We start from the raw sequence: 16,270 nt of genomic DNA on the forward strand, positions 1-16,270 counted from the left end.
TGAGACCAAATTAGTACATATATGGAGAATGCTGGGAAAGCGAACAAAGAAGACTAATATTCAAATGAAATGTAAATGGGTCTGAGCGGTGTTCAGCAGAATCTGCATGAAAAACATGGTATGTTGTTGAAAGTATGTGTCGAAACTGTCTGCGTTCAGTTTATTGTTTTGTTGTGCACGAAGTTAGGGAATGGGTAACAACTTCTTTTGTTTGATCGTATACAGCCTTTTATTTCGTTTGTCGATGTCTTGATGTCAGATTGTAATAGAATGGTGTAATTACGGGATTTCGATTTGATAAAGTGATAATGGCGCGCTATAAAAGGAAACTGCTGTCCACAATTTCTGCTAGGAAAAAGGAAGGGAAATAAAACGCCAAACAACGTTCAAAAACCATTGCGTTAAACGCTGTTCGTAAAACAGCACCCGTGGAGTTAGCAAATGAACCTTCAACATCTGCGGTAAAGGGACAAAAGCGAAAGGACGGTGCAAATATGGAGTGCCGTTAGCGGAAGCGGGGAGAGGTAATTCTTAGCCGTAGATTTACCAAAAGTAAAGGTAGAAGTATTGTAATCTTAAGTATTATCGCATACTCTAATCTTTACGACTTAAGGGTACCGACTATTAACAGCTACGGTGAGAAAAATTAGTAACAAATTTGTGGTGTGTATAATACCGGTGTGTGGGTATACTTTAGACTGCGTGAGTAAATTCATTTATAGTGTGCATAATGCTCGTATAAACAAATGTGCCAAAGTAATGTGTAAGAAATGTAGCGTCTGTATATACTGTGTGGGTAAATGTGAATGTAGAAATGTGGTGTTTGTGTGTAAAGTTTAAATAAATTTTGTTACAGATTTATTGGGTCAAGTGTTCGAGATGCGACGCACAGCGGCTAAACCTGGAAAAAGGAGGGTTATGTTGTGGAAGTGGTACGAAAAAGCCTCAGGTGGTTCTGGAAATGCCAGAATTACCTGTTGATTATAAAAAGATCCTAGAATCTAGCGGTGATTCAAGACGGAATTCGCGGGCATATAATAATTATTTCGCAATGTCTGCACTGGGCAGTACCGGTGGAATTGACAGACTGTTTGGTGCCGCAAATCTGGTTTTACATGGCCGTACCTACCATAGAATGCTGTCAAGACAATGTAATACGGGGCCACTTCGTTGGTTTCTTTTGGACAATACGCAGTTGTTTAAAGATCTGGAGCTGGATCAAAATGCGGTTTTTGCTCTACGACACATGCTGGAAACCAATAATCATCTTTTTCGACAGTTCAAATTACTGGCAGAATATCCCAGTGAATCGGCTAAACTCGAACTGAGCTACGGATCATCGCAGGAAATAGCTGCTGTGATTGTTCCGTTCTGTGACGAGCCACAACGACGCCGGACTGTAATATGCTGGAAGAAGTCCGGTGAACCGGCATTTATTGACTGTCGCTCGGGACTATACGTCCCTTTGCAATATCCTTTATTGCTACTACTTGGCCGCCCATTTTATGATACTTCGTATAAAAGCGAAGATCCAAACAGTTCCATGCTGCGGTTTTACAGGCAGCATATACTGCGAAACGAAGCGATGCACGCACTTGGGGGAGTTTTCAACGAATTTTTAGTTGATGGTTTCAGCGCCGTTTTAGAAGAACGAATAGATTACATCAAGAAAAATCAAATGAAGATATGTGCTCGCGGGGTGTTGCCTAAAACGGACGAAAAGGGGAGCGGAAAAACATTCCTACCGCCAAGTTTTCTGGGTTCCAAGGCGCATCAACAACAGATGATTGCGGACGCACTAGCCATCGTTTCGCGTTATGGTAACCCGACATTCTTCGTCACCATTACCTGCAACCCGCGGTGGAACTTAATTGAAGAGCGACTGACCAGTGGCCAATCGGATCGACCCGATGTGACTGTTCAAGTGTTCAAAACAATTTTTCAGAAGTTTACGAATGAACTACCGAAGGTGCTCCATGGCAAGAAGGTGTATCGCGTGCACGTTATTGAATTCCAAAAGCGTGGTTAGTGCAAATGAAGAACAGTTACCCGAGTTTACGTCGATTAAAATATATGCAAGAATATTCTGCCGCACTAGCGATTTCCGTTATGGTCAACAACACACCACACAATTGAAAGTATGATACGCTAAAACGCAACATCTAATGAAATTTTATAACAGGTTTACCACATGCTCATATTGCCATAAAAATCCATCCTGAACCAAAAACAGAGGCAGAAATTGATTACGTAATTAGCGCGGAACTGCCTGTTGAAGATCCTGAGCTGTTGCTTTTAGTAAAAGAGCATCATTTACACAACCATGTTCCTGAACGTTGTTATAAAACGGACTACGAGAAACGTTTCAAGAAGTAAGTTTCGTAAATTCGAATCTTTTTTAGCAGGCACTAATGGATGGTTTGTTTAGGTGTCACTACGGCTATCCTAAACCAGTCCTGATGAATACGGTAGTAGATGAATCTGACGGTTTTGTGCATTACCGCAGGCGACATCCGGACGATGCTAACGTTGTGCCGTATAACCCGCACTTAGTGAGAAAATATAAAGCGCACATCAACGTCGAACTGTCAGCGACAGTTGTACTTATAATGTACCTTTATAAGTACTTTTATAAGGGGTATGATTATGCAACGTTGAAACTGTATAAAGAAGACGAAATAGCGCAATATATTCATGGACGTTATCTCGCCGCATCTGAAGCCTGTTGGAGATTTTTTGAATATGGAATGACCCGACGCGAGCCAACAGTTAAGCGATTTCCGGTTCATTTACCTGATGGAAATATGGTTGTTTTTCGAGAAGGAGAGGAATCATCAATTCAAAACGCTTCTGAGCGGCTATCAGATCTGGAACGGTACGGTGAAAGTAACTTGGACCATTTATTTAAAATTGCGGTTAACTTCAAATGGTTATTTCATTTAAATTTTTTGTAGTTATTTTTCACGGCCCAATGACGAGCTGTTTGACTCTCTGAAGTATCTTGAGTATTATGAACGCTACGAAGTAACAAATCGTAAATTTCCTGCACGAGTGGCGCAACATCTGCGGTTTCGAGACCAATGCGGAGACAAATCACGGAATGTTTTTCAGTTGTTGAAACCTATCGTATGCCGAATGGATGTTAAACTGCTACGGCATGGGGAAGTGTGGTATCTTCGTCTGTTACTACAACATAAAGCCGCCCGTTCTTTCGAGGAATTATTAACCGTAGACGACGTCAAGTCTTCATCTTTTGCGCAAGCTGCGCAGTTAATGGGACTTCTGGAAAATTCCAGCGAAGCCCACATCTGCATGGAGGAAGCAGCGAAGAGGTTATGTTCCCCTTACCAGCTTCGCACACTTTTTTGTTTGCTTACGAATGACGGTGCACCAGCATTAGAATTATTTGAAACACACAAAGACTACATGGTCAAAGATTTCCAGGTTTCGCAAAAGCTTAGCGAAGAAGAAGCTTTGGAAGTTTTGCTACACGAACTGTCAGAGCGCTTTGAAAGTTTTTGTAAATCATTAGGAGATTTCGGGCTGCCGGTTCCGAAGCGGAAGCTGAGTGAAATTACGAAAGAAACTATGCAGTTTGATGCCAAAACGTGTGCTGCTGAAGCAACAGAAAGTATTGAAAAACTGAATGATGGACAACGGGGATTTTTTGTTTCCGTTTTAACCAACGTCGAGAATGGTACAGGAGGAGCGTATTACTTGGATGGTGGGCCCGGGCGCGGAAAATCCTTCCTTCTTAAAACTGTTATCAATTACTTCCGAGGAATGAAGAAAATCGTATTGTGCTGTGCGAGCACAGGTTTTGTTGCGGTTATGTACGATGGAGGTCGCACTGCCCACAATTTGTTCAGACTTGACGTGTACTGGCGTCCCTTAGTACACATCGGTACTACTTTACTACTTCTACCCCTACTACTAAGGCCTAGGCTTTACTACAACTTCTACGCGAGTCATGACCGCGACTCCGAGTATCGACTTCTTAGAAATCCCCAGCAGAGAACTTTGACCGCGACTTGCCATTTCGACGTGACCGCGCTTCGATGACGTAGCTCAACCTATTGTTCTAGTGTATTAGTTGACCTCATGTTCTCATTTGTCCACGTGTAGTGATGCAGCGGTGTGATTAGTCCACGTGTCCTCAGATGTCTCTTATTGGCTAGAGTTTATATCCCTATTGTTCCTCAGACCCGTACCTGCGCGTACGAAGAGCCAGCACTTGCGGTGCCCAGGGCTATATAAGGCGCTCGTCGCCCAGTGAAATGTCAAGAGTTGTAATCCCAACAAAAGTAGAGTCTTGTTACTCGATCTGATTAACTTCAGGCTTTTGCTCTGGTCTTCTCTTTTCAAGTGAGGCTGTTCAAACTGACCACTGGGTGACCTTTCACCTATTGTCAGGGGTCATTCCTCTATCTCGTCGACGTGCATTATCATCTTCGGATAATCTCGTGACGTAACAGGTTATCCATTTGATCCCACTTGATTTGCCGTGACCTTTCGGTCTCATCATCATCTTCATGCCCTGTAGCGCCAGGTTGATGGATATCTCTTATCGCTTCTGCTAACATCTAGCGTCGGACAGGTAACGTATACTTCTCCGTCGTGTGTGTATTTCTCGTGTTTGCAGGACCCGGACCTCTTCTTCTTTTCCTTTCCTACTTCATACCAGATCAACGTAATCTTCTACCATCTTCTGTAACAGTTTGAGACAGAGTCGCTCTATCCGACTGGACGTGGTCGGACAAGTGGATACAGTACCCACTTCACTGTGTTAGGTCTTTAATTCACGTCAGACTGCCGGTTAAAGATGACCCATACGACCTTTCTCCAATTGAGTGTAATGTTCGGAATAATGCCCAGCGCGCAAGTTTATTGAAATCAGCAGATTTGATTACAGTATCTGGGACGAATTTATCATGATGTACCGACAAAATGTAGAGGCTGTAGATGCATTGCTACGACGAATACGCAATGAGCCTGAGAAAGTATTCGGTGGAATACCTTTTATCGGTGCTGGTGACTTCCGACAGATTACGCCGATTATCCCTTTTGCAACTCGAGAAACAATTGTTCAAGCTAGCGTGAAATCGTCATTCCTTTGGAAACATTTTTTGAAGTATACCTTACGAATTCCAGTTCGTCAGCTTGCCGACGTCGAGTATGCTGAGTAAGTGTAACTTTACTAATTATAATTATACGAATACTAATTATCTGTGCCAGGATTTCGGCCCCTCTCATTCGGCGCCGGTGATCTCAGCTTCTGCTCATCCAATTTTCCTACTTCAAAATGCGTTAGAAACCTCTCGATCACACGGGTGTTCTGAGACCAATTATTGCTTGCTGTCTGCAGAACCTCATGACCAGTGGTCACTTCAAAGCTTGTTACCATGGATGCCATAAGGCTGACAAGGGCGGGAAACGCTCTAGGGAAACAGCTTATTTCTAACGATGTTGCAACATACTGCATGATTTGACGGCAACAAAATTCTAAAAATAGTCGCAAGCCAATATTCATCTTTGCTTAGCTTGTAGTAGTATAATTACGCCAATATATTTCAAGCCGCAAGCTTTGATATACACAGAACCAACTACAGTATACATATGTGTAGATTTTGTGACCGCATCGGTAACGGAACAGAAAATGGCGAAGACGGAACGGTTACTCTGCGCAATATCAGTGTCACTACTGATGTCACACAATTTTTAAATTTTGTATTTCCCGACATGGAGCTTGGTCAACTAAGTGCCAAAGATAATGCAGTTTTGTCTGTTAAAAACTCCGATGTAAACCACTTTAATAGTTACCTTCTGCCAAAGTTAACAAGGGAAACGGTGCCGCTCTTTAGTGGTGATACTCTTGACGATAGTTGTGGAGCAAAAGGTAAGCCGGACGCTTTCAACTATTGTATTTTAAATATGAAACAGCGCGTGTTTGATCCACAGATATATTTCAAAATGGCATGGATATTGATTTTTTCCATTCTTTGAATCGCCCGAACATTCCGCCTCACGAAATCAAGTTAAAAGCAGGATGCCACTGTTACCTCGTTAGAAACATCTGTCCAGAAGATGGTCTTTTTAATAATACCCAGGTAGAAGTTGTCTCCATAAACAAATCTTTAGTCCAAGTGAAGCTTTTGGATAATGAGAAAATCTTTTGGATTCCGTCGCTGCTGCATCAATGAGCGTCGCTGCTGAAAAAAATGCATTTTTCCTTATAAGCGTTTGCTCACGATATACAGCAAGCCCATTATTACTGTCAATGGTCAAACTAAAGGATCAACGACTACTACTTTGTTTGCAGTTTCGCAATAATTCATCGCAACATGTCAGATAAAGCATTAGCTAGTGCCCTCGTACATCGCTATTAATATTTTAAATTACGTTTGCGCGTACAAACAATACTTTTCTGGAGTTGTAACTTGACCTGTAGTAAAATCATTTTTAACAGCCCCTGCAGGAAGGGGATGGCGTATACGTTAAATGTACGTAATAAGATAATTACGTACAATGTTTACACAATAGCAACATTCGCGGTGACATTTATTGGAAAAATAAATTGACAATCAGCAGCAGCAGGAAAATAAACTGACAATATCCTCTGCGTCATTACTCAGCTACAGTCTACAAAACAACGCCCTTGACACACCTACCACAGTCTTCACGGTCTTACACCGCGTAAATCTTTCTCAAACATTAAATCTTCTGTCGCTTTCTCGGTTTCTCCAGTTCAGCAAAAAAATTCTCGATCATATCCTCTGGAACGCAAAACTCCAGAACATATGTATTGCACTCGTTCGAGTAACCCAAGTGTTTCACAAGAAAAAACACTTCGTGGCATTTCCTCGCGGAAATAAATCCGTCGGTCGTGGTATATATCGAGAATACATGAGGCTTTCTATAGTCTATACGCCATTATACGGCTTGTTTCTGAACGGTGTACGGGAGTCAGTAATCAAATTGTGACACGCACCTGTTTGCAACAATTTCGGAGGGTAGTTAAGTACTATACAATGTACGATGGGAGCATACTATTTACAAAGCAGTCCATTCTTATTTCTTGAATTTATTGCCGATTTTGTTTGCCATACTGCTGGGCCGCTGGCAAAATTTTGCCAGCTGTCTAACAGCAACGTAGCTGAAGCACGCGTGCGGTGGCCCATGGAGCACGCTGCTGGAATGAAAATCTTCAAAAATTCGTAATTTTGTTAATTTTAGTGTTTAATTCTTTTGTGTAAGCTGAAAAAATACAAAACAACGCATACCGTCAGGCAAAACAATTGATTCTTCGTTTTTCTTTTTGGGATATTCACTCGCAGCCTTCGTTGTTAACATAAGTACCTGTTTATGGAAGACTCATTCGAGATTTCTCACAGGCGGCTATGCTAAGCACGTATGCTCTGAGTGCAAGCCTTAAGACCAAACCAGAAAATCACTTATTCTTCCTAATAGTATATATTTTATATTTTTTAAGCGCATACAAAAAATTCAGCACGGAAAATAACAAAGTTACAAATTTTCGAAGATTTTCATTCCAGCAGCGTGCTGCTGGAACGAGAATGTGCTCATTCTAGCACCCATTTCCTGCCTGAATTAGTGAATTAGCCCCTTAGGCGTGGATTAAGCCAAAATTTAAAAAATTGATATTTTGAAAAAACATGTTAACAGGTGTACTGTAACTGATGCAATCGCAAACACGCGACGGCTTAATACAGTTTCTCACGGCTGGTTGTTTCTCTCGGGCTTGCAAGATAACTCCTGCTCTTGTGGCTCGATCAGTCACTGTTTAAAACAAACCAGCTTCAAAAATTAAGAACATGCTGCTTTTTGTGATAACTTTTGTCGCTGCCAAGAAATTTCAGTACATTCGGGAATCACGCTTATGAAACGTTTAAGTTCATTTTGAGTAAGTGATAAGAATGCAAAATCGATTTTGTACATTTTACTCCACAGCCGCCGCCTTCGGTTTCTGTGGTGCTTGGGAACCGGCAACCAGAATTTTCCCTTGACCGGTTTCAAATGAAAAGGCAAATTCTAAACTAGAAAATTTGCTAAATTTCTGATCCTGTAGCTTTGTGCATGTGTGCGTTAAATGTTTTTGGCTTTTGCGTTAAATGTAATTGCTAATATCCTTACAAAGTCCATGCTTGGGAGATTCAGCGAAATTGAATGAGTCGATAACACTCAAAGCTAGCGTTCAAGTCGATGGAGTCTGGAGCACAACCAGCGGTCAGCGGCTTATTTAAGTAACTAAACCAACAACTGTGGATGGTTGCACAGTTACACTGCCAGCAATGCTAAACTATCCTTTTATAAGGTATTAACTGTTCAAAAGCAGACCGTATATACTTACAGTCTTTGTATTATAACGTATACAGTATGTTTATGTATGCATAACTCACTGCACTCTGCAGGGTTTTGCCTCCGGAAAATACTAAACCACTCCCCTAAAATGGGCGAATCAAAGGCGTGTAACATTTTGGTTACGAATCTCCATAGACAAACCAAAAACAAGGGCCCGTTCAGGCATACACCTATCTATCTTAATTGCTTAGTGGGATTTGAGTTCAACCGGGGACAACCACCTAATTGCATTAGGTCCCAAAATTGCGTTCACGCAGCACACCTATGCTAACGTTAATTACCTAGCTCTTAATTGGTAGATAGCAATGCGCAGCCTGAACAGTGCTTTCCTATCAAAAGGTACCTTTTCGTTGTTCCGTAGACGCAATGGTTAAGACAAATAGGAACCACTCGAGGTTCCTATTTGTCACGGATACACTTGTATTTCTGATTGAAATGCTTTCACCATGATTATGCATGACCTAAAAAAATGTTTGATCCAGGATACGACTGATCTGGCTTTTACGAGTAATAGACAAATGCCGTACTTTAACGTTTACAATCTACTAAATCATAAATGCTAGCACATTTTAAATGGTATCGTGCGTTTGTTGAATAAGCAAGTCTGCATTCAATGCATAGTTCCATTTATATAATTAAAACACGCGATAATATGTTGTTTTATATGTGTGTTGTGAAATTAGAGATCTACCGCTAGCAAAAACAATATAAGCTTTTTACTGGGTGCTAAATTTAACTTGAGAAAGACCATCGGTACTGGTAAGTCTGCACCTGCAGTTAATAAATATACGAGGAGGAGCTACCTTGGCCCGATCAAAGGCATACGCGCAACCATTAACCGATCACTGTGCCCGGGTATTTGCATCCTGCGCCACGTGGGTGTGTAATACGGCTAGCCACCCAGCGGTGGCAGCGCACTAAAGCCCGCACTTAAAATAGCAAAATAGCACAGCAGTTGATCGCTCAGTTGTTTTTTACTTTTTTTAAAACTTTTCCAAACAATATCTTAAAATGTAAAGAATATAGAACTTTTATACAGATATCCCTTTCATTTCAAACCAAGAAAGTTACGCGTGGTGGAGTCTCTCGTAGACATAGCATAGGCTTTCAGCTAACGGTTCCAAGAAAGTATCTCAAGTTATATTTACGAAAAAACAAAAGGTTGTCACTAAGTTGGTTCTCCTGGTAGAAATAAAAATTGCCTACATGTTTCCCATATTTTGGAAAATTATCTAAATTCTTAGAGACACTTAAGAAAGGAATGCTATAAACTGGATTTTTTCTATAAAAAACTATTTACGTGCTGATGCTTGAAAGCTCCCGTCGCGGGGCGGTTAGCCGTGCTGCACACACCTGGAAACAGTGATCGGTTTATGGTCGTGCACATGCCTTTGATCGGGCCAAGGTAGCTCCTCCTCGTATAGCTTAATGTGACCAGCCGTTTGATGAAAATGGAAATTTCAACTGTGCTAACACCGTGGAAATATTTTCTTTTATACTTTAAAGGAACAAAACTCTTTCATATTTATTTATTGCTTTCTGACGTGACAGACTTTCACTGTTCTATACAGCGATCCTCATACGTGCACCAGTCCGTGCTTTTTTATAATTTGTTCTCGATAAACTGTTACAAATAATTGTTTTAGAGCTGTGGTTACACTTTCCGGTTAGTAAACTTTTCACCTCGGCACTAGGCAGTAGGCAACCGCCCGCTGTTTCGGCAACTGGCAACCGCCCACGGTTACTGTATGCAGCGCAATACGCATCCGCCCGCTGTGACGGTAGCAAACAGCCGCCCGAGGCGGTTGAGCGGTGCATTATGGTGAGCCGATATTAGGCGTATGGCAAGCCGAATAATTAACGAACCAACTGTCGGGTAAATATCTGTATGTCGGGCAAATACGACATATGTCGGGTAAATACGAAATTATGAACACTGTATTATCTGGTGTTTTATTGTATTTATGCATTGCCCGCTTTTGAAGCACTGACTTTAAAATGCATTCAGTAATTTATTGTATTTATTGCAACAAATAAATGGCACCCAAAGAATTGAAATACTGAGGTAGCGCAAGCGTGAAATCAGTTTTTAATTCTCTGCAATTGCAATTAAATAATATATGGTGAAGCACACGGAACTGTTACCGTTAATGTTATTACACATATTTATCCTACAATGACGCAGTCACTTAATAATCGATCTTTATAAACAGTAAGAATGTGAAAATAATTTCCATTCTGTGATTCTGCTCGGTTTTAGTTCCGCGTTTTGTTTAAGTATTGAATTACTGTATATTCGCATAAATACAGACAGGTGGCTTGCGTTCACGCAAACCCGACTGACTATCGCAGTCGCCTAAACAACAACTTTTATTGCACCTATCCAAAGGTGTCTGTGTGAACGCAATTCTGCTCCCTATTTAGGTATCTATTTAGCAAAGCGCGCCGCGTTCACGCAAACTGCTAAAAAACTGGCCGTTTTGGGCGGCGCTTCAATAGAAAATGAATAGATAGAAGTCAGCGTGAATCCGGCCCAAGACGTTAACACTATTCCTATGCGAAGACTAGTCTTCTTCTTTTCATAGTGTTAAGTCTGCATCTGTGTGCAGACCGACGTAAAATCGCATGCCACCAAATGCCTTCACGGCAATGATCCTCTCCGGTCCAGTACACGCCCACTCACCAACACATGCGCGCACTTCTGCATTTACAGTATTATTAATTAAATAATAATTCACTAACTTCATCTTTTATAAAAATTTTGCTTGATCATTAGGTTACCTTTGTAATATTTTGTCTGCCATCGAGTCTTAAAAGGCCCAAGCCCACACCCAGTAATAAATTTTCCTAACAATCGCTTTGGCTTTCTCTCATGGCCTTTCTCTTCCGCTTTTTGGATTTCGTTACAAAAGCTTACAAACTTCATTCGCACGTCTTCTGCATAATTGCTCACGTCCAACTCTCCATCAGTCAGATGGAACAAAAACTGCTTAATAAAGTAAAGCATCACTAATCCACAGCCATACTCCATGCATACTCATATACTTTGAACATCCACCTTCACCATCTGTTCCATTCTCAACCACTTTCCCATTTTTGGGTTGCTCAGTACATTATCACCAAATAATACTTTCACAAATTTCACCCACTCATCTTTATGGCAAAGCCCAGAAGAACAAAAATTATGACACCCTAGAACACCAAAAAACCGCATATTAACGGAAGTGGCCCGGTACATGGTACCAAATTCGTTTACATAAACGAAAACCGTCACTTTCGCGCATTCCCAAACACATTTTGTTTCAGTTTATCACATCCTGTAACCACATAATTTGTATACACTGCCGTGAATACCATTCTAGCGCGCAACATCCGGTTCGGAATATTTGGTACTAGCAAACTCCAAGAACTATAATTAGACTCAGGTGCGGCTAAAGTATCATTATGGACAGATCTGCTTCAAAATTATGCAAATAAATGCACAATAACAACGAAGAACGTTATACACCGATCCACACTGTTCAATCAAACTGATTTAAAGAAAATCAAAGAAATCGGGATCGTTGTAAGAACGATCATCATGGCCATTTTTATTTATGTGCAAAACTTGAAGAAGATCGATCCATAATGAGACTTTTAGTACACTACACTGATACAGATTGTGATAAAACAACAACAGAAAGGGATTTCCGAGTGCGTAAAAGTGAAAATTTTTGTGCACGTACTCGAATTTTCTACCATGTACCAAACAACTTCCTTAAACCACCAATATATAACACCAAATAACAACTCGCATTACCCTTACCCTTTTCCCCCACAATAACCAGACTCCCATGTGAACCAAATTGAGTCTTTGTGTAAAACGGCACCAACACACATTCCGCATCACGGATCCACTGAGATGCCTCCAAATCACCCAAACCCGGCACACCAATAATTTCACCAAATTGACCTTTAGCATGACCAAACGTTGTCACCCATCTTAGCGATTCTACTCCAAAATAAACGACTCTTTTCTCCAGTCCTGCTCCTCTCAAAAAACTTCTGACCATATGATCAAAAAAACTGATCGGTTCCGGAATCACCGGCTTGAAGCAATTAAGCAACTTTCTGAAAAAGTTGAATTCTTCCCGTTTCTCCGCGATCTTTTCACCACGTACGGATAACCCTTGCTCAATTTTTCCTCTAATTCCGGGACATAAAGTATCATATTTAGCATCGAACAAATGCCAAAACAATTTCTCACTGTCTTTAAATCGCTCCTTGCACTGATAACCTTTGCTCCCTTCTCCTAACCAATTTAGGCTGCATAAAAACTCTTTTTTCACTCTGCATATCGTGCTTCTTCTGCACTCAACTTCCCCCGACGTACTAAAATACTGACCTTTCTAACTTATCTTAAACAAAATGCTAGACAGGTACACAAATATACCACTGCAAACCATTACACTGATTACAGTACTGTAATCATTTTCTAATTAAAATTGACAGTCAACCTTTACACCACCTCAATCCCGCAACCGTCTCTTTTATTTAGGTACTTATATCCTTATGTATCCGCATCCATTCTTTCGTTACTCGGCAACATAATGGAAGTGCATAAACTTTCGAACTACCTTCTCCCTATAACCCTTACCACATACAGTATTACCACGTCAACTTTATTCTCACATCTCTCCTTCACTTCCACAGTTCGGCAAGATGGGGCGAGCGAAGCGAGCCCTCGTCTTGTAACTATTAAAGATAATCGCGTAAGCCTTAATCTTTGTTGAATTCGCCAGCTCGATGCACTGAATCAAACTGGCATGACTATGTATCATCCAGTAGCCCTCAAAGTATAGATTAGCCATCACAAATCAGTTTTTGAAGGAAAAAAAAGGTTTGAAAAAAAACTTTCAAAAACTTTACCGTACAAAGTCAAGAATCCACCACGGCTACACCGACACCCCATCACTGTCTCAACAGCCATCACGTTTTTTCGACAGTTTCGCTGCCGCTGGATGGAACTTTACAGTACGTTCCATAACAGATAATATTTCATCGCTTTAATGTATATATCTATCTCATCAAAATTTTTGAGTTTTGAGAAAGAAAACAAAGCGAAAGAAAGAAGACAAAGTGACCGCGATGATTCTGCGACTTTCAGACGGTTCTGTCTCATTTTAACACTTCGTTGACTAGCGTGGTTACTCACACCATAGTTGGCCTTATTAATTCAGTAACTAATTTCAAAAAAATATTTTTACAGCAGTTTTTGGGCTGTGTGAGTGAAAAAGCGTCTAGTTTGTTTTGCTGCTGTTTTCGGCACGGTCAATGCAGCCGGAAGTCCAGGACAGAGTTGGTGGAAGTCACCATGTTTTTGGGACATGGACGTTCAAATGGTCACACCGTTCAACTGCGTGAATGTTTGATATCGAAAAAATCAGGCCATGTACTGGATACTATTAGTAGCCAACTGGTCGATTTTGAGCGACATATGAGGTTCCGATCGCTTACAAAAAAATGAGGCGCATTGGGAAGTTTGGGAAGACTGCCCAATGATGCCGCTGTTCGACTGAAAGGTATACATGGAAAACGACCAGAGCAGCTAACAATCAGGCGCGCGCATACCGCTAGGGCAATAAAAGGCACTGTGATTCAAGGTTGAATGCGGGTCAGCTTAGACTAAGCAAAGACAATGGATGCGAGCCTGCGATCAATTAGCAGATAAGCAGAACATCCCATCAAAGCATTCTTTCTTCGCCAGTAAATCTGGCGCACGTGCTAATGAATTTCTTTTGTCTCAGTGGTCAATGTTATTGGCCAAATCTCATAAAAACAAAAAGTACGACTGGTTAGAAGATCTTACTGACCAATGGGATGCTTCTGGTGACTTCCACCAAGAAAGTCAGCCTCGTTGCTCAAAACTGCTAGTCAACGAAGTGTTAAGAATGTGCCTGACCCCCGCAGTGGTTTATTTAGTTTTCGCTTAACTACGCTATAACGCCTATAAGGTGCCTTCCCGGACAGGCGCGATTGCCTTTCTAAATTGCTTTCTTGCAGAACTGCCTGCGATTAAAGGCAAATTTGTTAAGTGCCTTTTCGTTCAATAGATAAAGCCAGGTGGTATTCGAGAATGGCAAACAGCAACTTCAGGGGATTTGTTTCGAAGAACAGCAAGCTGTTTGCTTTGCATGTTACGCGGTCTTTGGATTAAAGAACGTTTGATACATGTTAATGCGAATCCAGCTTCTGTGCAAGCTAAATCATTTTCGCTTTAAAAACTGGTGGGGTGTAATTGGAATTTGGACGTGGCGCGAATTGTACTGTGTAAAGTGGAAGGTTGCATTGTTTAGTAAAAACGCACAAATAAATTTTTCAGTTCGCTGTATAGCATACTGGAAGGCGGAGTCGGATGCGACTCCGAGATGCACGTGAACAGAGCTCGCGGAGCAGCAAGCATGCAAAAATTTCGCGTAATAGTTTCCGCTTTCGAAAAAGAATTAAAAGCTAAGGAAGAAGCACAAAGCAAGAAATGCTTCTGCTCTTATTTAAAAGTGGTTGGATGTGTTCTTTCAATAGTAAGAAAGGAGCAGCGATAGCAAGTAAAGTAATTACTGTTAGCGTACTAATAGTTAAACTGGGATGCAAAGGGCACCAATGGTGTTAATATTCACATTTGGTTTTCGAGTAGTACAACTGTATTGTACAGATAAACTGTTATCGGATAGTAACGACTCTAAAGCTAAAAAGACGCAGAATGATAAGGCTTCTGTTCTTGTGTCCTTCTTACTCTACAGCCTAAAAAAGAGCAGAATGACCAAAAAAGGAAGGGAGAGCAACTTCTAATAAATTCTGAAAATTTTTGACCCTTCATTACTGGCGACCTCCACGTGGCAAGGGTTGGGTATGTATGGCAAACAGTCATACATAGCAAACGGCCAGTAAAAACAAATTTTTACGATAAATCCTAAATTCTGCTAGATCCTGCACATTGCACCGCATCGCCATCATACGATATCAGAATCATAACGTACCGAAACACTTATGTGCTAACCGGAAACAGTTTGTGCATGGCCTTCTAACACGTGCATGCATGGGCTTTTACACTTGTTCTGCGCAGGGCACTTGTGCACGGTTGTGTGTGCACAGTGGTGTCCATTTTTTCCATATTTACATCTTAGCAGGTTTGAATTTTTTCACGTATTTCGAATTTTGATTAAAACAAGATTTATTCGTAATTTCCCATGTCCATTAGATTTTTCTTGCTGTGACTTTCAAGTATTCAAGTACTGCACTTGCAATAAACGTAGTCTTGACTATAAACAACAAAATACGCAGTACGACAACTACTGCGTATTTTGCTTCTTCTAAATTTTATATCGAAACTAAGAGCACACGAACTTTCGCAAATGAAGTGCTACTGGATTGTTTTAATATAAATACATACTAAATTAACTATAATATTTATGACTGTATTATGTAATTCTGTAATACTTCAATATTACTTCAATATTACTGTAATATTAATGAAAATATTACTAGAGTATTTACCGGAAGCCCGGAAGCCAACAGACGCCCCGGCCTAACATAGCAAATCGCGAACCACGACTGCTACTATTGGCGCCAACAGACGCCCCACTCCGCGTTACATGGAGCCGACCGTTAATTACATGGTACAGATCACGCCATTAACCACGATCGGCTGCGAAGATTACTCCGGCCAGCCGACTCCGGAGCATAGACCAAGAGGATTACGCTAACATGGCGTGGAATACGTCGCTGCGTGTTCATCGTCATGTTTGCCAAGCACCCGTGGCCAACTTCGGAACCGGGTAGCCGAGCAGCCTTCACCAGTGTAAACAGCGGACATCCCTCGGCCGAGCCTCCAACAGCGCAGGAAGACTCGGAT

General features: G+C 41.2%; 2 protein-coding genes and 1 long non-coding RNA gene across 3 annotated transcripts in view; 1 reads left to right on the top strand and 2 right to left on the bottom strand.

Annotated features, from left to right (window-relative positions):
- Window positions 1-2,867, bottom strand: part of LOC129594820 (uncharacterized) — a 42,948-nt gene extending 40,081 nt beyond the window's left edge. Inside the window, exon 1 of the mRNA XM_055491643.1 lies at window positions 2,794-2,867. The gene's annotated coding sequence lies outside the window, so the exon portion shown is untranslated. The remainder of the gene's footprint in view (window positions 1-2,793) is intronic.
- On the top strand, window positions 2,619-4,309 carry LOC129594821 (uncharacterized). The gene is made up of 2 exons (XM_055491645.1): window positions 2,619-2,875; window positions 2,955-4,309. Exons 1-2 carry the CDS (start codon window positions 2,748-2,750, stop codon window positions 4,060-4,062), a joined length of 1,236 nt encoding a protein of 411 aa, XP_055347620.1. The 5' UTR covers window positions 2,619-2,747; the 3' UTR covers window positions 4,063-4,309.
- A 1,227-nt stretch (window positions 4,310-5,536) lies between these two features.
- LOC129594822 (uncharacterized) lies at window positions 5,537-12,873 on the bottom strand. The gene is made up of 3 exons (XR_008691237.1): window positions 12,185-12,873; window positions 11,161-11,571; window positions 5,537-6,209 (listed from the first exon to the last, which is right to left on the bottom strand). It is a non-coding gene; the product is annotated as an uncharacterized LOC129594822 (long non-coding RNA).
- Window positions 12,874-16,270: the final 3,397 nt, after the last annotated feature.

Source organism: Paramacrobiotus metropolitanus, unplaced genomic scaffold, assembly GCF_019649055.1.
Source record: "Paramacrobiotus metropolitanus isolate TYO unplaced genomic scaffold, Prichtersi_v1.0 Parri_scaffold0000071, whole genome shotgun sequence".
Taxonomy (NCBI): domain Eukaryota; kingdom Metazoa; phylum Tardigrada; class Eutardigrada; order Parachela; family Macrobiotidae; genus Paramacrobiotus; species Paramacrobiotus metropolitanus.

Excerpts from the sequence above, each read along its gene's own strand:
- LOC129594821 (XM_055491645.1), top strand. The coding sequence starts at position 2,748 with ATGACCCGACGCGAGCCAACAGTTAAGCGATTTCCGGTTCATTTACCT. Across the intron at positions 2,876-2,954 it reads CGGCTATCAGATCTGGAACG|TTATTTTTCACGGCCCAATG; the intron begins GTACGGTGAAAG and ends AATTTTTTGTAG.